Source organism: Pteronotus mesoamericanus, unplaced genomic scaffold, assembly GCF_021234165.1.
Source record: "Pteronotus mesoamericanus isolate MK-2021 breed Mesoamerican mustached bat unplaced genomic scaffold, CSHL_Meso_final contig_90, whole genome shotgun sequence".
Classification (NCBI taxonomy): Eukaryota; Metazoa; Chordata; class Mammalia; order Chiroptera; family Mormoopidae; genus Pteronotus; species Pteronotus mesoamericanus.
The window spans coordinates 45,689,930-45,713,793 of record NW_026555277.1 but is presented as its reverse complement, the minus strand read 5'-3'; the positions used below and the strand labels follow the sequence as shown (position 1 = coordinate 45,713,793).

At 33.8% G+C, this 23,864-nt stretch overlaps 1 protein-coding gene across 1 annotated transcript in view; it reads left to right on the top strand.

The window, feature by feature from the left end:
• FAR1 (fatty acyl-CoA reductase 1) overlaps nucleotides 1–23,864 on the top strand; it is a 52,641-nt gene that overhangs the window by 22,914 nt on the left and 5,863 nt on the right. The window contains exons 3-10 of the mRNA XM_054586073.1: nucleotides 892–1,067; nucleotides 6,462–6,641; nucleotides 9,830–10,007; nucleotides 11,066–11,110; nucleotides 11,232–11,350; nucleotides 12,252–12,319; nucleotides 13,853–14,024; nucleotides 20,507–20,636. Coding sequence (XP_054442048.1) covers nucleotides 892–1,067; nucleotides 6,462–6,641; nucleotides 9,830–10,007; nucleotides 11,066–11,110; nucleotides 11,232–11,350; nucleotides 12,252–12,319; nucleotides 13,853–14,024; nucleotides 20,507–20,636 — 1,068 coding nt within the window. The remainder of the gene's footprint in view (nucleotides 1–891; nucleotides 1,068–6,461; nucleotides 6,642–9,829; nucleotides 10,008–11,065; nucleotides 11,111–11,231; nucleotides 11,351–12,251; nucleotides 12,320–13,852; nucleotides 14,025–20,506; nucleotides 20,637–23,864) is intronic.

The following is a 23,864-nucleotide window of genomic DNA, read 5'->3' as shown; positions in this document are numbered from 1 at the left end:
TTACCTTTGCTAGACCTGTCTTCTGGGGATAGGCACTTCATGCTCAACATTCACAAAACAGTTTTTGAAAAAACCTTCAAAAACTTGAATCTTTGTAACTGTACTTCTTTTACTTCCAGTATTTTCCACCTAGTGAATTTATTTCCTTAACAGCTGTCTTATGTCTTGCCAAACACTCTGTTGAGGGCCTGTGTGCTAATAAGCAAATAGATATTGTCCCACTCCTCATGGAGTTTACATTCCTTATCCCTCATATCCAGTCATTGGCCAAGCCTAGTGAATTATTTTTAATTTCTCAAATATATCAATCCTCTCTCACTTCTAAGTGGTTATACATAGTACTTTCTCTGCCAGGAACACTAATCTTCTATACAGTCTCAGGTCTTTACCAAGCTGCATTAGTGGTTTCTCCTGGGCAGTCCCATAGCACTGCCCAGTTACACTGTATTTTACAGTTTGTAAAATGTAAAATACAGCTACATTGTATTTTAATTGCTTATTTACTTGTCTAGTTTTACCTTGTAAATTAAAGTCTGGATTTTAGAAATCTGAATGAGCATTTTAAACACCGTCCTGATAGTTGTACTGCTTCAGTCTATTCTGAGGGATAATATAATATAATATCAACAAAGGAGTGGACAGTTCATATTTATCTCTATAAACTACCAGCTCTGTATCTTGAGCAAGTTGTTTAACCTCCCTGATTCCTCATTTATGAAATGGGGAAAGTAACATGGGCCTCATAGTGTGTTTTCAGTACAGAATGATTAACAGTTAAGAATAGCAACATCAGGATTTGCATAGTTGAAATGTTAAAACTAAAAGGGAGGTGATAATGGGTTTTAGAAAGTTCAGAAATACTGCCCTAAGCTGTTTCTTCCTCTTTGATAGCTCTTTGACAGATTGAGAGATGAAAATCCAGAATTTAGGGAGAAAATTGTAGCAATCAGCAGTGAACTTACCCAACCTCAACTGGCTCTCAGTGAAGAAGATAAAGAGATCATCATAGACTCCACCAATATTATATTCCACTGTGCAGCTACAGTAAGGTTTAATGAAAATTTAAGGTAAGTAAAGGTATTTCTCTGATATTTGAACTTCAGCATGGTTAAAAGATCTAATTTGAATTCTACTTTTCAGTCAGGTTGTTTTGATAGTGATTTGAAACTTGTAGCTTTTCAGTGTCCTACATAGTAAGAAAAGGATTTCCTTTCTCTTGTTATCAGTTTAAAGACATTGGATAACTAGTGTATATTTATTAGAAGAAGTTGCCATGCATGTAATTATGGGACAGGGGAAAGGCAAAAAAATGGGACTTATGGAGTAGAAGAAAGAAAAGTTCACCTTAGGTCTGAGTTTTAGTCTTAACAGCTAATAGTGTTTGTTTCCTCTCCCCTCCATTCTTTCAGCAGCTTTATTTTTCTACTCCACATATATCCATCTGAAAATTTCTAAAATTAGGCTCAGGTTTGCAGAGTTAGACAAAACAGCTTATAAATTTAAGCCATACCTTGTTTTTGTTTTAAAACTTTGTTAGCAGTGTTAGGGGTAAGGTACATTGGACGTAATTTTAATTTAAAAAATGATTTGAACTTCCTTCAAGATACCTGTTTCCAAAAAAAGAAAAAAAAGCATTCTAAATGTTTACTATTTTGAGAAAATTTAACAAATATGCATTTCAAATAATGATGTTTAATTCAGAGCATTCTTTTTGGTGGTATGTCAAAAAATAGTGTTACAATGTTAATCTAATCGTATGGTCTTATGCCAGTTAAATTGGTGCAGACTTCATTAGGTTTCACAGTTATTTGAAGGCCTTTTTCTTAAAATGCTTTTCAATTAAATTCTGATTAATTAAATTGAGATTATCCCCAATATTGTTTTTAATATAGAAGTATAAACCTTGACATTATATAATGTGACAGTTCAAATGCCAAAGCATTATGATGTGTTTTGCCTATATTCCAGGTGAGGGTGCTATAAAATAGTCGGTTACATTTCTGTAATAGTGCTTTATAGTTTTTAGGTTATTTGGTATTTTCTCATCCTCTATTTTATTCCACGCAGTTACCCACCATAATAGTCTAGGCAAATCTGTATTATATTTGAGGAAGCTGAGGCAGCACTGTATATTGGAAAGGTGGTGAGCTTTGGAATCACATACCTTAATTCTAATCTTAACTTTATTATCTAGTGATAATAATTTATTATTTACTTTTTCTTTTTATGTAGCTATTATGTGTTCATGATTGAAAATTGACAAAAGAATCTTCTTATAAGAACTATTGTATAATCATATTTTCATAAAATGTGTGTGTCTCTGTATTTATAGACATATCTTTCGATATTTGCCAATTATCTTTGGATAGTGTAATTACAGGTAGGTTTTTAGTATGAAATAGTCAAAAGGTGTTTCCCCCCCACAGTGCTAGCTTTTATGATTTTTTAATTAATTTTTTTCATAACCAAAAGAAAAGAGGTCACACAGCCTTTAGAAATTATTTTCAAGAAAAAAGTATATAGATACTAGATACTTGTGGTGTGTATAGTCTACATTGGAACAGACAACATTAATTAGAGGGAAACTCCTCAAACTAGCTTTTATGAGAAGGACCGAAGTATAGTGCTTTCAGGGTACCTTCTTCTCTTTTTCTGTTCCCCTGGGGTAAGCAAGGCTACCGTTAATTAAAGGGGAATCTTTTCATGATTATTCTTTCTTCTTTTACTAGAGATACCATAGAGGATGGGGTAGGCAAGTGAACAAGAAAATTTATTGTTCTCTCTTCCTTGTCAAAGCATGTATGTTTGCTGACTGATGTGTCATCATTGAAATTATTGTTTCCTGTGAAGCAGTTGTAATGGTGATACTACAGCATTAGATTTGTGCTAGGCATTGTAAAATACTGTAGATTGGCTTGTGATAACTACTTATAAAAGTTAGTCTTTATAACTGCTTTTTAAGTTAACCCACAAATAAAAAATGGCTCATTATACCCAATATTTTGGGAAAAACCAAGATAAATTGCCCACAGATTTCTATTTGCAAAGTCCACACAGCCTAATAGAGGAGATATATTAGGATAGAAAATAAGGAGTTACTGAAAAGTAACATTTTTAGCAAGAGCCTTGGATGTGGTTTAAATTGCAAGTGTGTGAGTCCCCTACCCTAAAATTAATTGGTGCCTAGACATCTGTGTCTATATCTTCATTAAGTTTTTAAAAATGAGCAATTATTGATGAAGTCTTATCTAGGTAGCACTTTCTCAGAGGTGGGGAAGAGGGGAAGGAGAGATCAGAATGGCCTGGGGAACTTACTTAAAATGCAGTTTCACAGGCTTCACCTCAGACTTTAAAAAGGGCCTGAGGATGAGTTCCAACAATCTGCATTTTTAATAAGCTCTCAGGTGTCTGTCCTGCAAAGTGTGAGATCTCTGGTTTAAAAGTCTTGGAAGTATTGTCGACATAGATTTTGAACAACCCAGCATGTCTATAGAAGACAGATGAACAAGAAAATTTACTAGCTGCTCAAATTTCCTACCCCTCCTCACCCCTTCTCCTCCCCCACCCCTCCCTCTCCCCATTTCCTTCCTTCCCTTCCCCTCTCCTCCCCATTTTTCCCCTCTCCCTGCTCCTCCCCATTTCCCACCCCCTCCCCTCTTTCCATTCTCTCCTCCCTCCCTCATTTATTTATAGAGAGAGAGGAAGGGAGGGAGACAGAGAGGGAGAGAAACAACAATGTGTGGTTGCCTCTCACCCCCCCCCCCCCCCCCCCCCGACTGGGGACCTGGCCAGCAACCCAGCCATGTGCCCTAACTGGGAATCAAACCGGCAACCCTTTGGTTTGCAGGCCAGTGCTTAACCCACTGAGCCACACCAGCCAGGGCCTCTCTCCTTTTCTTTTCTTTCTTTTTCTTTCTCTTTCTTTCTTTGTAGTTTCTCTGTTAATGGTGGACCATAATTACCAAAATGTGTTCATTTACCCCCACCCCTACCCCACAGCCACTGTTACTTAGTATGCATTTATGGCTCCACTTAACCAAACCATAATGAAACCATTATTTTTGTTTAGTACTAAATGCTTTCTGATCTAACATGTCAGGGTCTTAGCCTGAATTTCAGTGGAGGAGAAATTGGATGGTGATAAAATAGAGTGAGGTGACTAGCCTGGCAGTGATACTCAGGTTTGGGCTCTCAGGTACAGATGGAAGGGAAAGGGGGTGGGTGGAGGGATAGAAAGGTACCAGGGTGTTTCCTCTCACAAGTTATTCCTTATTTCCAGTGACCCAGAAACTTGTCACCATCCTCAGGAACAGAATATCCTTTGTGTTCTGCTCCTAAAACATTACTGTCCTTACCCCTATTATTTTGCAAATGAAAAAGAAAATAGCACAGTGCCTCGCATTCTAGTGGATAGTATCCTCTCCTCTGTCAAATGTCTTTTCTGCCAGATTTCCATTTGAACAGATTTCCCACCTCAGTTGAGATAAGGAAGAAAAAAGATACACTCATGATTGTAAGACCCCAACCCAATTATTTTTTAAAAATTTCCTTCTGATATGTTTTCATAGGCTCGTGGATGCTGTTAAATTAGGAGAAAAATAAGACACAGGAGTTTTTCCTTTTGTGAATTATTTCTTGTTCCTGGTGACCCAGAACTTGTTGTCCCGTCCTTAGGAACCTGTAACAGAATATTCTCTGTATACCTCTTCCAAAACATTGTTTTGCAAATGTGATAGACTTCAAAGCACTGCTTTATAGTCAAGTGGACCAGATTCTATCTGTGATATATCCTGGCAACTTAAAAGAATGACTGGATGTTTTTGTTAAGTAAATGTAAGAATTTTAGAAAGTATTCAGAACGTTTTATGTTTTTAAATTTTTTTCTTGTGATTTATCTTTGAACATATATGGTTTTACATGAAATGTAAACATAGAATTTCAACTTTTACTTATAGAAGCAATTTTCCTATTCTAATTTTTTCAGTAGTTAAAACTTTCATAATATGATAATCCATCATGTTGATATAGCATACTTTATGTAATGTTCACTTAGTACAGCAAATTTAGGGAATTTTAGTTTCTGTTTGAAAAATTTGGGTAAGAACAAATTTTTCCTCTGAGTTAATTTTAGTATGTTAACTAGATTAATAACTATCATTTCTGTAATTTCTGGTACTCTGTCCTAGTCTCTTTTGGATTAGTTATATCAGTTACAGTGTCAGTAATGGTGTGGTGCCCTGCCAGTTTTATCACAGTATTACTGGTATTGAGTGTTTCAACTTTTTTCCCCTTCAAATACCAAGCAGTAAACAAGTTTAATAGAAAGCAAAAACGACCCACCATCTCATTACTTTATGTAATATTTATCGAATTCCTACTTGGGACTCTATTAGGAATAATGCTAAATACTTGTAAATTATTTATTTCATTTAATTTTATACAAATCCTATTAAGTAGATTCCATCTGAAGATGAGGAAACTGAGGCCTGGGTGCTTGAGTGACTTTACTAGGTTGCCTAATCCAGGCTGATAAATAGGCCAAGCTAGGATTTGAACCCAGGTCTTATTCCAGAGTCTTGTTCTTAGCCTTGCTTCACTTCATAGTATATGTACTTTTTAAATATTCATGTAGATTTTCCATGTATTATATTTCTCATAAGTATTTTAACAGCTATATTCGTTCATTGTGATAAAACACCAACGGTATTAAATCGTTTTATTCACAGTGACTATTTGGGCTCTCTAGGTTACTGTTATTACTAGATAATGTTTCATTGATTTTTTTCCCTGCATACTTACTTTTGTATTTGTGGAAGTATTTCTAATAAACTTATAGGGGGAAATATATAGATTATTTTGGGGTCTTGTATGTAACTCTTAACATGTGTACCAGTTTTATTATAATACCCCTTTTGTAACTAGTGTTAAAAAGATGTTGGGATTAATTGTTACAAGGAAGGAAATAAACATGCTTTTATTTGGGTATATGTCATTATAATTTAATGTTTCTGAGTTTTCTTAGACTGTTTTACTTATTGGTGACTCTGCATTAGCATTTTAAGATTATTTAACCATTCTAATTTCTTCTTGTGGTACATCCATTTCATGAAATCAGGATGCAAAAGAAGTCTAACATGACTTCAGAATGGATACAGAAAAACCAAAGACACAGAAATGATCTGTGTTTATTTTTGGATAATTAAAAAATTTAATTTGTACTTTATTTAAAAAATTCTAATGATATTTATTTTATAATCAGAAAATATTTCTTTCTAAACATTAGTGATAGAATGGATATACTTCTTATTGAAATAAAATACACAGATTGGAGGTAAGGGATCAGTTGCAAAGAAACAATCTCTGTCTCTTGTCTATCTCTAATGGAAATAAGATTTGTTTTTAAGCAGGTGAAATAAATGACATAGCTTCCCAATTTTTTTTTGTCACTTTTTCTCTTACAGAGATGCTGTTCAGTTAAATGTGATTGCTACACAACAGCTTATTCTCCTTGCACAACAAATGAAGAATATGGAGGTGTTCATGTATGTGTCAACAGCATACGCCTACTGCAATCGAAAGCATATTGATGAAGTAGTCTATCCGCCTCCTGTGGATCCCAAGAAACTGATTGATTCTTTAGAGTATGTTTGTTTGAAATTTATATATATTTGCTTTGATCCTAAAACTTTGGATCCAAGTTTATGTAGATACTATCTCTTCATCAATTTCAGTTTCTCCCTCTTCACCCAGTTTCATGTGCACACATACACATTTATCTCTTGTTTATTCAACAGAATTATATATCTACTGTGGGTTTTTTAATTGTATAGATTTATATAAACGACTGTTGGTGTCATTTAGTGTGGAGCTTTCACTTTTGACCAGGTGTGATGGTTGGAAGGGGGCCTTTGAACAAACTTCTCCGTGATATTAGGGACTCTGTTTCCCAGGCAATCAATCCTAGTGACTAAGTGCCTTATACCCATGGGAACTAATAACTACTTATTCACTAAAAAATTTCTAATTTATTAAAAGATTATCCTTTTTATTTTGCCCAACAGAGTGTATCTGTAGAGGTACCTTTAATTGTTAGGGAATCAGAGGAATCATGATCCTTTAATTTATACTTCTAGTGTTACTGTTTATCATCTTTCTGAGGACTTGGATGCTATCAACAATTATTGAATGATCAATATTTGGATATGGAGTAAGTGAAGTATGCTTATACCATGGCCAAGATTTCATTTGCTTCATTCAGCCTGTGGTTTCTCGTCAAGTGAAACAAACAATAAGGATCAGAGCAAAAACAAAAATCTTTTTACTTTTATAGACTGTAATTATAAAAACCTTTCAGTATCCATCATACCTTCATTTTTGTTAATCCTCGTATAATATTCCCATAGTCTTTTACCTCTTTATTCTTATCTGTTTCCCCTCAGGTATTCTCTCTTCCCAGAGATTCTATCCACTTTAATCTCCTTAGTTATCATTCTCTGCTTTCTCAGTCCAATTTTTTTCTTCCTAAGGGTGCTTACAGAGTGCTCTTAGCTCCTTCAAGTTGCCACCCAAAATAAGCATGTAAGTCCTTTTCTTTAAGGTTTTTCTGCTAATCATTATGAGAAAGCAGACAGATTATAATAATACAATTAATAAGTATGTGAGTTTACTAAGATATTCTTAGGATAATTTCCTGGTTTCTGTTTTCTGACTCCATTTCATAGATGATCCTAAATATCTACCTCATTTTCCTCACATGTCAGTAGGCAGAAGTTTTTAATATTTCTAGAAGTTGAGTGAAAGTTAATGAAGCTTTTTACTTTGTCTCTTATTAATAGTTGGTATATTCAGATATTTAAGTTGCTGAGAAAGAGTATATATCCTTATAATTTTATTTCTTCTTTTCCTTGCTTTCAAAGAAATCTGACAATTTTAGGATAACTCACGGATTGGGTCTGTAAACATAATTGAGCAGTGAGGCTTATTGGCTAAAGGCTTTCCTCCATTTAGCTAGTTTGTTGTTTTTTCTTTTAATGTAGCAGCATCTCTTCCATATTTCAAAGTTGTTTCCACTGTGCAGTTTTTCCTAAATTGATTAGCAAGTGCTTTTCAGGTTTTGTTAGTTTTCTTTTCCTTTCACACAGAAAAAGTACTTCCACATAGAAAAGAAAATTTGTCTTGACAATCTATTTTATGCTTCCTCATCAGTTAAGTAGGACTGTCATTAGGGTCTGTCAGTAGAATGTGAGTATACAATTATGTCTATATAACCTTGTAGACAGGAAGGGAAAAGTATCTGAAAACAAGTACATAATATACTGGCATCAGATATTTAGACTGGAAAAGACCATAGACATCACCTAGTATATAACCACCTTCCTTTTACAGATATAAGAGTAGACCTTTTCTTAAAGAGAAAGTGAGAAAATTGGAGGAATTTTATGACTTCATAGTAGGTTGCCAAATGAATTTTTTCACTGCTTAAATACTTTTATTATTTTGTAAAAAATTATTTGAATATTGATAGCTCTGCAAAATACTTCTCCTATCCAAAATCCTCAAACCCTTTCCACATGTCCTCCCTAAAGAAACAAAATATTTGTATTTTTTGCCCATTCACATCTAATTTTTGAAAACATAGGACTCAAAATCAAATATTTTTTTCCATTAGTAATTTTAAACCGTAGTGCAACATACTTAATGGCTTTGTTTTTTTTAAAAATTATTTTATCAGACTTTTATGAGGGGGGAAATTCACGGCCTTAGAGAGAATAGACATTCCCTGTTTGTAAAAAGCAATTGACATTGAAAAGCCCCTTTTCTCTCCCTGGAGTTTGTAATTACCACATTACTAACAGAACCAGCTCATGGGTGGACTTTCTACTTCACGTTAGGTATTGCTCAGGAGGTTTTGGGCTGCTGCTATGAAATGTAAAAGGGGTGAGTGGGACGGTATAATTCCAACACAAAAGAGTGACAAGGCCGGGACCACAGAATGTAAGCTTTCTGAGCCGTGAGATAAAAGCAGCCAAATTCCTAAGACCCCATTTCATGGCAGGCTTGTTAGGGGTAGAGGAAGATGATTACCAGTGTCAACCAAAATACTGCATATAATACCAGAGGCATGTAAACTACTGAGAAGGTTCCAACAGGAATAACTGCAGATGGAGATGACCCTCTAATTGAAATTTTATAGCATGGTTCAAGTTATTTTTATTGTTTACCCTAGTTTTTGGTAGTCTTGTCAGTGAGAACATACAGTTTTCAGTGCTTCACCTTAAATGTTGAGGGCACTAGAACCTTTCTATTAATTGTATGTATGTTCATTGCAAAGGTATATAATATGTTGGGATGTTTGGTGGGTATATAAAGAACTATAATTCCTAATTTGAAACCCACGTGGCCAGGTATATTTTGGAATTTTTTGGACTTTAGGAAAGAATAGAATCTATATACAGTATAATATAAAATAAGTTCAGTTAGGTCTGGGGTAGCGACCCTGATCAAGCACATATGACGTATATGAATATTCACACAAAGTGGTATTAAAAAAATATCAAAAATTACTTTAGATCAGCTTTGCTACCTACCATATGATTTACAAAAGAGCACTAGGTTTTCAGATTTTTTTGGATATAGAAATTGGGTATAAAAGATGTGGACTTATTGTTGATGTTTAATGAAAGGAAAACTAACTTCCATATTTTTAATAAAAGTTGTTAAATCATTTGACTCAGAGCAACAGATATGTTTGACTATGCAAAGTAAGTGGTTTTTTATTTTATTGTAAAATATCTGAAAATTTTTTGCATGCAATTTCTTTGTTTACCAGGTGGATGGATGATGGCCTAGTAAAAGATATCACACCCAAATTAATAGGCGACAGACCTAATACATACATATACACAAAAGCATTGGCAGAATATATTGTGCAACAAGAAGGAGCAAAGCTAAATGTGGCAATTGTAAGGCCGTCAATTGTTGGTGCCAGTTGGAAAGAACCTTTTCCAGTAAGTTGTTAGAAATCTCTTAAATAATTGGAATGAAAATTTTAAGTCATAACTCTGTATTTAAAGAGTTGGCAGTTGTTTGATTTAAGAGCAGGTGTTATTTATTGAATATGGTATAAGATGACAAAGCTGTTGCCATTCATAGACTGAGATGCTTTCACTGGTACTTTTATTTCTAATTTAATGCTGTGTTTAGAAATTGCAAATCAACATTTTAAAAATCTTAATTGAAAGTTAAAGATTCTGATGTTGTCTTGATTGACAGCATAGTTGTAATGTGGTTGATAGTTTCCTTTGTGATTGCTAAGCTTGGACTTTCGACACATCAGCATCTGTTGACTTTTAAAATTATTTGCTGATTAGCTTCCCTTGCAGAAGTGAAGGGAATAGAGATGAGAATATTCAGCATCTTATTTAATTTGCTTTTTACTACCAAAAAGAGGGAAGTCTTCCAAGTTGTAGTCTCCTCCCTGTATAGATTACAAGCTAAGAAAGCTAAAAGATTTCTATGAGAATTTGCTCTAGAAAAGGAAGGCAGTGTGGTATTTGTGAATCCCTAGAGTAAGAGGAAACATAGATGTAAACTAACAGATAAATTGATTTAGGGAAAATCTAGGTTTCTATAATGGTAGTTAAGTGATAGCATGCCTTTTGTAGCTTTGGCAATTCTATTTTACTCTGTTTTATTAAGTAATTTTGAGGGTAATGTACCATTTCCCCCAGTCAGGATACTGCATCAGTAAATTGCATAAAATAAAACTTGAACAGGCTTCATTTAGCAAAAGTATTTGACAGATATAAACTCCTTTTTCAAAAATTCTCCTTGCAGAGAGTTAATGGAAGAGTAGGTAACCCCCTGAAAATGATTTTACTTAGCCGCTTGCAATCCCAGGGAAGGAGTGTTTCTATTTGGGATGAAGAGAAATAGAATCTAGTCTAATTTTTAGTTCTTAAAAGAAAATTACCAGATATATATGGGGAGTTGGACATGTCACATAATAAATCTCCAGTTTCATAATATTTTTAAACTGCCTACCTTTTTTTATTTTTGGTATTAGGGATGGATTGATAACTTTAATGGACCAAGTGGTCTTTTTATTGCGGTAAGTAAATCTTTTGATTTATTTAATATTCTATATATTTTTTCTGTTTTCTGTATATCTTTATATCATATATGTACTCTGGCTTATATATCTTAAGGTGTTGTTTTTAATTTTAACAAAGGCAGGGAAAGGAATTCTGCGAACAATGCGTGCCTCCAACAATGCCCTTGCAGATCTTGTTCCTGTAGATGTAGTTGTCAACACAAGTCTTGCGGCAGCCTGGTATTCCGGAGTTAATAGGTATATGAGGTGACAATGTCCCTTTTTAAATATATAGTAACCCAGAAGGGAAAACCGCTACTGACTTATGTTAATACCTCAGTCCTGATACTCCCATGCAAATATGTATAAGCATTATCATTACCAGCTGTAAGAGTTGGCATATTACAGGCAATAACAGCAAGTGGTTCCATCAGCAGTAATTAAGAGTTAACATTAATTCTTATGTACTATCTACAGGATAGACAAGTTCATTAGGCAGTAAAAATGAACCCTACCCCCGATGATTTTTTTTAATCCAAACTAAAGCTGGGTATGAACTTGGCATAAAGAGCTAAAAATTCAGAGAATGACTTACATATAACAAATGTCACACTAGAGCAACTTTAATCGGGTCATGGGCATCCTTTTAAAAGGGGGTAGTAACATTTACACATAACATCTAAACTTTAAGCTTCTCAGTAACTTTTGTTTTCTGATTAACTGTCCTTATTTTTGAAGTCAGTATTTTTTATATTTTAAAAAAGGAGGAATATGACTATATGATTGTGGTTTCTGGTAAAAGGGAACTCGGTCCATAATATTTTCAACTAGAGCCTCTGAAACTGGGAAGGGGTTAGGAAGAGCTGAGAGTATTTGTTTTTGTTTTTCTTACATTTAAAAACTGACACTTCTACCATAGAAGGAAGAAAAATATTAAAAGGAAAAAAGTCTATTTTTTAAATAAGTAATATTGTTGGTAAGGGAGGGGAAAAGGGTATAAATATTTAGATGCAAAAATTAATCTTTTAAGGATAATTTTAAAAATAACGTAGCAAAGGTACCCATCCTCATTTTTTCCTACTTGAATATCATATAAGATTTAGATTGGAGAAGTTTGGCCTCTTTTTGTGTTTCATTGCTTTGATTTTTTTTTTTTCAGACCAAGGAACATCATGGTGTATAATTGCACAACAGGCAGCACTAATCCTTTCCACTGGGGTGAAGTTGGTATGCTTTTACCTGTGTTTTTGAATGTTAGAATAAATCTTAAAGAACTTAAAATATTCTCTGAGTTTTTAATGTCATGAGAATCCACAAGACATTAAGGCCACTGAGTTACCAATTTATTCTTATTTTAATTGCCATTTTAAGAATATTTACCAGGCCCTGGCTGGGTAGCTCAGTTGGTTAGAGCACTGTCCCAAAAAAGAATATCTACCAGTACTGCCTCATTTATAATATTGTTTTACAAATTTAAAAATACCTTGCTGTGTATTCCCTCCCTGTCCTGCCCTCGTCTGACCCTTCCTGTTTTTCTGCTGCCATTTGCAGCAGCCCTCGTGAATACCTGTGGCATGGAAACCGCTCTTTTTCTGTCATGGGCACTCTCAGTGTTGCCTATCCGTAGGCAGTAGCACTTCCAACTACAAGAGTTGGTGTATCACAGGAGATAGCAAGTGGTCCAGAGATTAATAAATGAAGCAGTTAGCAAGTAGGATACATTTTGTTAGAATATTTTCTATTAATTAATTCATTTAAATTTAAAATTCACAACAGGTTGTGTATATGCTGTTACTTGCTTTAAAATAGGAATAGTATAACTTAAAGCCTACTGAAATTCTTTTTTAAGTTGTTGGTTTATGTTTTCAGATTTAAAGTAAAATATATTTATGGCATTAATTTAATAATAAGTCTTATTTTACCTCTACTTGAACAATTTTTGTTACACTTGTAGATCAACTTTGATGTTAAAGTAAATCTTTTATGTCCTTTATGCTAAGGTTTTTCTGGGGCATTTTTATTTCAATTTAAGGATTGACCTTTAGAGCATATAAGGGAAAAAAAATCTAGGGAGATTTTACTTTTATGATAATTATAATATTTAAAAGTCTTCTTTTAATAATCTTAAAATACTTTAAATGAGTGGGGTTTTTTAATAATCTTTCATTGTGTTGTAAAGTTCAGTAAAAATTAAGTTGAACATTATTGAATATCTCAGTACACATTTCCATTAAAGTATTAACATAGGTGATTATTGATTTGATTGTGTTGATCTTGCATAACTAAATATTTTACAGTAGAAGTTAATTTGGGTTGTTTTAAGTTGTTGATGTATGTTAATTTGAGCAACTTAATTATTCATAAGCAAAGGATGATGATTTTCCTTTTCTTTTTTAAGTAAGTACAATAATAAGAATCTGGAAAGAGGAACAGAAAGAAAGAAGCTATCGTGAGAGGTGAAATAGAAAGTGACATTGTAAACTGACATATGTAAAAAATTAAAAGGATTTTTAAGAGTGAATTTTAGCAAAAATTCATTCATCTAAATAAAATTCATAAATAGTGACAGTTCTAAAAACCACTTTGGTTAAGCAGTCTAATACCCATATTCTCTTAGCTACTATAGAGAGTAGAAAAGTTTTTTTATATGAGCAAACTCTGACATCTTTGGTAAAATATTTTGCTTTATAAAAACATGATTTTTTCACAACTTTATTACATGGTTATTATCAAAGCTGTTGCACAACTTTTCTTCCTCAGAATACCATGTAATTTCCACTTTCAAGAGGAATCCTCTCGAACAGGCCTTCAGACGGCCCAATGTAAATCTAACCTCCAATCACCTTTTATATCATTACTGGATTGCTGTAAGCCATAAGGCCCCAGCATTCCTGTATGATATCTACCTCAGGATGACTGGAAGAAGCCCAAGGTAATGGTGACTAGCTCTGTCTTATCTGTTCCTCTGACTGTTAAACAACCCGTGCTTACACTAAATGCATATTAACTCTCTATTTGTTTATGCTTATGACAAGGCTTAATGGCCTTTTATGAATGAGAAGACTCTTGAATTTAAGACTTTGTCAGAAAAGCAAAGGTAGTATTGTAATTCACTCTAATTTTAAATTTTGGATGATAAATTATTGTCATGTGCTGAATTCTAGGTATAACTTTAGGTATATTTTTTCTGAATAACAAATAACATTCAAAATGCTTTGATGCTTATTTTTCCTACAGGATACTATCTAAATCATTGCTTCAAGATGAACCCTTTCAACTGTGTAATAAGGCAACCCCAAATTAAGTTTTGTTCCAACAACTTTTTGGTTTCTTATTGGAAGGGTGTCAGACATACAGTACCTGCATTATTGTTCGATCTTGCACTCAGGTTGACAGGTCAGGATCCGTGGTAAGAAGAATAGAAATAAATACACTATGTATTGGTAAGGTGGTGGAAGCTTGCTAGAGAGACAAAAAGTCGCTAGCATGAGCTTTACCTTTAGAATTACTAACTTAATCAATCACAATCAGGATGCTAGGACATTTCTTAGAAATTGGGGATATTTGAGGAGACTAACTGTGGATCTCAGCTTACTGACCCTCCAAAATCCCATAATATTGGAAATGTCCAACATCAAGATTGTCATTGTTATTATAAGCTGAAATTGAGCCCTTATCCTCATCCCCTTAAAAACATAGGGGTAGTTTTATAGGGGATTATGGGTAAAATGTTTTGCTTTAAGTAGAGTGTGCAGTTTTATATGAAAAACATTGGATGCTTCTAGAAAATTAATTGCTTGAATTTTCTCAGCTGCCTGTTCAGCTTATAATATATTATACTTTTTGACTAATTTCCAAGTTGAGAATCATATTTTTTAAAAAGTTAGCAAATGAAAAATGTTCTGTTTTCTTTTAGTTGTTATGGCCTTTCTTTTTGCTTTTATTTTTTATTGAAACCTCACAAACTTAAGTCCTCCTTTTTTTTTTACCACAATTATAATGAAATGTCCCATAAAATATTTATTTTTTTAACTACATTGGCATTACAGTGGAGTCTTTGATTGGAGAGTTCATGATTTGAATATTTATGTATAAAGAAGATGCTGATTCCAGAACTTCCATCAACTGCTCAAAAAGAATAAAAGTGAGATATCTACCAGTTATAGTATATCAGGAGCTGAATTACTTGTACGGGTTTTCTGTGGATTCAGTTGTCCACTATGTTTCTTAACTCTAGATGTTTAATACTGAAAACTGTGAGAGGTGTTGAACAACTTTAGGTAAAGAAATGCTTAGTGGAAAAAACACCCACAACATAGCTAAATTATTTTCAGGTTTTTTAGAATTATCTGAAAAGTACAGTATTTGTCACTCAGCATTCTTTGTGGCAAAAAAGCAGATGTAAATTTCTGAGTAATGGCAGTGCATGCTTTCTTGATATGAATAAAGTTGTAATTTAGAACAGAAAAGTCAAAACTATGTCACAAAAGTAAAACAGGTTAAATATATCACAATGCCTTACAGAAAATAAAGGGGTGGGGACCCGGCTTAGTACATTAAAAAATGAATAACCAAAGTTTATTAAATAATTTATACTAGATGTTGCCTCATAACAAGTCATCTCAAATTGAGTGGCTTAAAACATCAGCAGTGGTTTTATTAGTTCTTTCAATTTATTATTTCCTCTTAACCTGTGTTGGTAACTAAGTAGCCTCATTAATCTACCCTCCTGCCCATAAAAGACTGTGAGTCCCCTGGGCTCAGCGATTGCTTCTGTAAAGAGCTATATGGTTTCTGTTGCAACTACTTAACTCTGCTGTTAACTGTAGACTCTTACCTTTCATTTACTCAGCTTGACATCCATAGACAATATTTGATTGAATAAGCATGACTGTGTTCCAATAAAACTTTATTAACACAAACTGGTGGATTTGGCCCTAAGGCTCTGGTTTGTTAATCCTTGATCCAGAGGCCTCTCTTCATTTTGTACTGTCTCTGTTCCTTTAAGTATAAACTGATATGATTCCTTTTAAAACTGTGTTTCCCAAGTATTTATTTTAAAAGTTTCCATTAGACTAAAGCCATACCCATAGATCTCTTTGAGACATGTCCTTCTCTATCTTGGGTTCTTTATGAGTGTACTATGGGACAACACCCTTAGATCTTAGATTCTTGTCTCTTAGATCCTTAAGCTAGACTCTTAGATCCTGTTTCTTAATCAGTAGGGTTTCTATGAGACATTTCTTTAGGAACTGGAGTAAGCCTTTTGTTTGAAAGGTTCTATGAGATTCTTTTTGAAAGAGATCAAAAAGAGTCTGGAGGCTTTGGCTAGAAATAAATGATACAGATTTATTCAAGGATCTTAGGGTTTGCAAATTGGAAACACAACTAGGCAATACCCAAGATATTCTGAAGAAGAAAGAAAAGTTAAGAGATTTTATAGTAAAAAGTACATTCTTAAGAAGAGTAAGTCCTGCATTCTTAGCCCTAGGATTGGTCCAGGACAGTTATTTGCAGATGTTGGTTGGTCTGGAATCTGGAGGATGGGTGTCAGAAGGTCAGGTCACATCTGGTCATATGGATAATGGATGTCAGGTGGATGGCATGTGGCCTGGATATATGTGAGTCCTTCAGGAGATAATCAGAGGGTTGTCTGGAGGTCTGGTATATATCCAGGTATTGACACACAACAAATTGATGTATATTCAGGCATTGACAGAGGATGGAAAAGTTCCAAGTTTAAGTTCCCAGACTAGTTAAAACAAGAATAATACTGTTTCCTCATGCCTCAAGCAGGTTGATTTTAGAAATTTAGCAGTTTGACTATAGTGACTCCATTTTATTTCTTCTCTCTGTTTTCCTCAGGTACTACTTTAGATCTTGTTGAGGTCTTAACCAACAATCTTATATATGCATTCTGGATTTGACCTATGTGCAGAAGCCATTTTTTAAAAGAATTCCCAGCCGGTGTTGTCTCTAAATTCCACTCAGACAGATAGTTCAATTTTTAAAGATCACCTTTGTCCTCTTGGAGGAAATCTTGGCTAGATCATCGAGTTAGTGCAGTTTCTATTTTCCATGTTACCACAGGTGATAGTTTTATTCTTGAAACTCCCTACAATATTTTCGTCACTGTTCTTTAAGGCTTCACCAACAGGTTCATTAAAGCCCTTTAAGACTTCCACTAAACCTTTTTTCTTGGTCATTCCAGGTTTCACGAGTGGTCTCTTCAAGAACCTTTTAGATTCTGTCTACCACCTGATCCTAAAGCCAACACTACATGTTTTAGAGTTTTATTATAGCATCTCCACACTCCCCAGTACTAAGATTTGTTCCTTTTTTCTGTGCTGCATGGCAGATCACCTCAAACTTAGTATCTTAAAACAACAATAATTTTGTTTATCTCTTATGATTTCTGTGGGTCAGGAATTCTAGAAGGATTTGGCTGTGAGGTTCTGTCCCAGAGTCTTTCAAGTGTTTGTAGTCAGATAGGAACTGGAGAAGGTACACTGGAGGGAGTGAGAAAGGAGAGGATGGGAGTACCTGGCGGAGCCCAGAATCTTTTTCTCTTTATGTAGTCTCAGAGCTTATCCATGTGCTCTCTCCACATGGACTAGTTTGGGCTTCCTCACAGCATTACAGCCTCTAGGGGAGTTGGACAGCATACATGGCAACTGAAGGCTTCAAGGGTGAGTATTGCAGCAAGCAAGGCAGAAAGCTCTTTCATCTTTTCTTACCTACCCTCGAAAATCACAGTGTTATTCCTACCTCATTCTGTTGGGTATAAGTTACCTTCACTTCTTGATGGGGAGATAGTCAAGGTGATATTATAGGTGAGCATGTAGGATGGGAGATAATATTGTAGCCACCTTTGGAAATTAAAATATGCTCCAAATAGGAAACATCAAATAAAGAATCTTATCTGAGGTTTGCCCTGTGTGAGGCTTTCAAATTAGGAATTATCCTTGACCTCTGGGAGCTTATAGTCTAAAAGCAAAAAGAGACATAAAGGTTCTTTACTTAGGCAATTTTATAAATGTTAAATACAAAGTAGTGTAATTTATATTATTTCATTTGTTCAGATATTTATTGAGCAAGATACTGGGCTTTATGCCTTATACTGGGGCCTTCGTATAATGCCTACATCTACATTAAACTAATGTCAGTCATTCACGGTGTCCATTTTACTCCTTCACTTTATTCTGAGTATCAGCTAGATAAAAATCTGACTTGCTTTATATCTTCACATAATTGTAAATTTATAAGTACAACTCAGATATGCATCATACAGATTCCTGGTTAACACTCTTTAGGGACTAGGATTCATGATATTACATGTAGAAGCAGCATGAATTATTCATTCTAGCTCTTGAAATATAGTAGATACTACATCACCGTTAAAAATAACATTTAAAAAAATTGTTTCATGGTCTTGTTTTTTTGGTTATTTAGCTTAACTCTTTCTAGTTTGAATTCTATGGTCCTAATATTTTTTAATTTGTGTGGTTCTCAACAGAGGACAGTTTTGTTCCCCTCAGGGAACATTGGACAATACTTGAAGATATTTTTAGTTACCACAACTCAGGGAAATGCCACTGGCATCAAGTTGGTAGAGACCGGGGATGCTGCCAGGTATCTTAGAATGCGCAGGACAGCCCTTACCACGAAGAATTACCTGGCCCAAAATGTCTATGGTGCTGAGGTTGAGAAACAGTGGACTAGATGACCATTAAGACCTTGCCCTACTTTAAAGGATTGTGATTTTTTGTGGGTTGCCATAATAAAGAACATATAAATACCTAGAATATGTGAGTATATGGCAATATCGTCCCAGGCATTTGCACTTATGTCATGTTTAACCGAAGAGTGATGGTGCAAAGTTTTGTTTCTTTTTATCTCCCACAGGTTTGATAATCTGTGAACTTGACACATATGTAGCCTTTCAAATTTCCTTTTCCCACTCCAATTTTTTAGTACAATTGTTTTTGAATGGCTGAAACAATGATTGGTCTTAGGATAATTCTGTCACATGAGTGAATCTGAAGACTGGGTGAGAATTGTCAGTGAAAAAGGAGTTAGAAAGAAAAACTTTTAAATAAGATATATGTTGGAAAGCCATGTTAACCAGATATGGGTCTGTGTGTGATTCATTTCTACTATACTGGCTGTGACAGTTGATACTGACTTAATTACAAATTTCTTATATCTTTTTGTTATTCTAGAAAAAATGTTTAATCTCTTTTCTAAAAGTAGTAGCATGTATTCTTTTTTTCCACCAAGAGCTTTCTGTGTGAAGTATTTTTGTTCAAATATAGCCTTTTGAGGGCCAGTAATTCGTTTCATGTTTAATGGAGGTTTGTTTTGTACTTGCTTTTTTGTATGAACTACAGTTTTTCTTTACATAGTCTATGTTACCTCATTTTTCTCAATATTCTAGAGTCAGGGTATATTTCTAAATGTATTGAATATGTCATCAGAATTGGTTAGCTAACTATGTTACTATTTTGATTTTTCCCCCTTGTTTCTAATGTTCTGATTTTTCTCTATTTCTAAAGTTCTTGATTTTGGGACTCTCTAAATTACATACAATGCTAATCCATTTTGGGGGACTATAAATTGAGGGTTTTTTGGTGCCAGTATATTCACAAAGTATTTTTCGGCTTATCAGAGGTTAGGAATTTTTGGTGTGTATTTTGTTCTAAAAAAATTCTTTCTCCCCTTTCCCTACTTATCATGGGTAATTATTGTATAGATGTTACTTCTTAGGTTAACGTTATGATATCAGTGACTTACAGTGATCCATGACATATAAAATAACATTTAAAGATTAAGGCCCTTTGCCTTCTTAAAAAGAAATGAAACAGTATCAAATGCCCTTATTTCTGTAAGGGTGAATATATGGGATTTGGGAAAATGAATAAATATTTCAGAAATTTCAGCGTGAGTCATTGATTTCATGATTTAACCAGAGGATCAAGAGTGGTTTTTGTCAGTGTTAAAGAGAACGTTACTTTATATACATATATATACAGAGAGAGAGAATGAATATTTCTGTATAGTAGAATATGTTTTAAATTCTCAGGAAATTTTAGTATAATGTCGTTCAAGAAAAATTGATCCTAAACATTGTATTCCCTTTGAAAATTAATTTCATGCATCAAAAGACCTTTATTTAGGTGGTATTAAATTCATTTACTGCTGCTTAAAAATTTTTCTTCTACATTTTGGATTTATGAAATATTCTTCCAAATGCAGAAATATTCTCATTACCTGATAGTTTGGTACATTTGTTGAATTATGTATTATGATTTTACTGTTATTGCCCAGTTTAGAAATTGGTGCTGTGGGTGGGGATGAGATTCTTTTTTTTCTAATCTATGCAAAATATGAATCTGTCATTTTCTTATAATACAGGATGATGAAAACAATAACTCGCCTTCACAGAGCTTTGGTGTTTCTTGAATATTTCACAAGTCATTCTTGGGTTTGGAATACTGACAATGTTATTATGTTAATGAATCAACTAAATCCTGAAGATAAAAAGGCAAGTATTTTCTGCTTTATATTGGAAAATAAGTAGTTTACTAATTAGACAATCATCAACAACCTGAGAAGTAATTAAGTATTTTTCACAACCATTATGCAACAAGAAAGTCATTGATCTATTTATTTATAGTCTCTCATTAAAAGCTTCAGTCATAATTGTTGGTGATGAAATAAAATTGCTTTGCCGTAGAATTTATAAGGTGTATTTGGCATGGCAGAGATGTTTTTAAAGTATGATAGAAATGTTCATTTTTTACAAAATATTAATGTCAGGTTGAAAGATAATTTTAGCTTCTTTAGCTTTTGCCCCCCAAACACTTTTTTTGAGAAAAACCTTTTCTAAGAAAATTTTTATATGCTAGTTTACATTTTATCATTTCACATTTCTCCTTCTGTTAATTTGAAACTTTTTTTGTGTGTGTGTTCTTTTTGAGGTTACGTTAGATATCTTACTGTGCATACTTAACAAAGTCTAAATTAAGCAATTCCTGTAGCCTCTTCCTCAGTGATATTCAGGACCTTAAAATGTTTTAGCTGTGATTATATGGTTACTCCATCAGATTATATGGACATTCATTAGTTTTCTATTTAAACCTCTTATGTATAGAAATGATTATCTTTGTTCAGTTTTATTTAGATATAACTATGTTTACCAATGTCTTTGGTATCAGATCTTCTCTTTTGGATCATTTTCTTTCTGCCTTAAGAATATACTCAGAGAACCAGAATATGATTTAGCAGGTTGTCTGTTAATAGTGAACTCCAGGTTTTTGATTGTATGACATCTTTATTTTACCCTTGTTTTTGTAACATGATTTAAGCACATTAAAGGTAATTTTCTTTTCATACTTTGTCTTACATTGTTGGTGTTGAAAAGTCAGTGTAAATTTCTGCCGCCTTTCACGTGATCTGTTACACCTAGCTCTTTTTCAGGAGTTTTTCTCTGTGCTTAATGTTTTGCAGTTTTGCTATGAATGTGGTGTCATTTAAAAAATCTTATCTTGTTTTGGTTGGTTTTCCTAGAGCTGAAGTTTGATGTTTTTTGGCAATTCAGGAAAATACTTAACCATTGTCTCTTATCTTGTAAAATTTTAGTGTATGTTAGATCATTCCTCTGGGTCTTTTAACTTTATTTCATATTTTGTATCTTTTTGTTTCTGGCCCGAAATCTAGATTATTTATTAAAGTTCTGTGTCTGTCAGCTGCGTCTAAACCACCCAATTGAATTTTTAGTTTTAGTTGTTATATTTTTATTTTTAGAAGTTCAATTTATTTTTCAAATCTTACAGATATTTCTTAAACAATCTTTAGAATTTTTTTCTTGAAACGTTTAAAAGTGTAAAACATGTTTTTAAATTGAATTTCAGATCATTCAAACTTCTACAGGCTGTGCAGCCTCCGATCTGCTATCTGTTTAAGCCTGGTCTTATCGTGGCACTTTGTTTCTTTGTTTTTTATTGGTATTTGACTGTAAAATCATATTCCTTACAGATTTCCGTTGGAATTTCTTGAAGTGTACATTGAAATTGCAGTTTTCCAATAAGGATTTACCTTTGCTTGCATCAATAGCCTAGTGACTATTAGCATTAACTAGCTAGGGGGTATTAAGCCAGAAACATTTTAAAATATCTATTAGATTTTTAGCATAACACAGGTACAGGCCTTAAATAGACTCTAGGTCTGGCTCATGATTATAGTTTCTCGAAGGAGATTTTTTTTTAACCTTTTCAATACTAGGTTCCTTTCTCTTCCCACTTGAAAATTTTTTTTAAATAATATGTCTTACTTAACCCAGTATATCCAAAACAATATGTAATTTGAGCAAAAATTTAAAAGTTACTTAAAATTTTAAAAATTATTTAAAGAATATTTTACTTTGTATTTTTCATACTGAACCTTTGAAAGTCAGTATGCATTTTACACGTGACAGCAGTGTCAGTTCAGGCTAGCCACATTTCAAGGGACCATGAGGTAGTGTGGCTTCTTGTGGCTAACATCTTGGATAATGCAGATTTAGTCCATTCTACTGGTTCTGCATAACAGAAGTTCTCAAGTGTACTGTTCCTTGGCCCAGTTCTGTGTGTGGTGGACTTACTTCTTTTCCATCCTTGCTCTGAGGATATAACTTTTTGGATTCTTAGCCTTTTTGCATGAATATTCAATGTGACTCCTTAAATTATGGAGCCATAGGTGTTATAGCCAGTCTTCTCTGCCTGCAGCCTTCAAAGCAGAAGGTCTGAGTTACCAGGGTCCTGCAGATCATTTCAGGTTGAAAGATTCATGGCTTCTGCTGATTCCATACTTTTCCTCCACCACCCCTTTGCCCTCCCATCCTGCATTTTAATGCACAGTGTATACCGCTCAATGGATTATTAGAAAATTAACACCTAGGTTAAGAAATAGACATTACTTACAGAAAGGATTCCCCTCATAACCTCTCCAATCATTATCTCCTCTCTCCTAATCTGCCTTGAATTCTAATACTGTTAGTTTTACCCATTTTTGACTTGACACAAATGATATCATACAGTATTTTTTTATCCTTTTGTTGATAGACATTTGCATTATTTTCAGTTTTTGGTTATTGGGAATAATTCTCCTGTGAACCATGTGCATACATTTGTGTAGGATATATACCTAGGAATAGAATAGCTGAATCAAAGGGTATTTGTATGTTCAATTTAGTAGACAACACGAGACAGTTCTCAAAAGCGGTTGTGCTGGTTTACCTTCCAAGTGGCAGTGTATGAGAGTTCCTGTTAATCTACATTCTCCCCAACATTTGGCATTTTAATTTTTAATTTTAGCCACTTTGGTGGTGTGTCATGGTATCTCAGTGCATTTCTTACTACATAAGAAGTTTATATAGAAATGGCCCAAATGGCCAAAATGTCAATAATCCTATTGAAAAATGGGCTAGAGAAATGAACAGTTTACAGAAAAGTAATTCTTAAATGATTCTTAACCATGTGAAAAGATATCTACTGCACTCATAAAAAATGGAAATACAAATTAAAACTAGAATGAGATGTTTATTAGCAGATTTTCAAAAAGTGCAAACTATCAGCATACCCTGGTGTGGGGCCTTGGGCAAATGGGCATTTTCATACAGTGCCGTTAGAAATGATTATCTTTCCCCATCCTTTTATTTTCAACTTTTATTTATTGTTATCTTTCAATTATTCCTCTTATGAATAGCATGTGGATTTTTTTCAGTCTGACAATT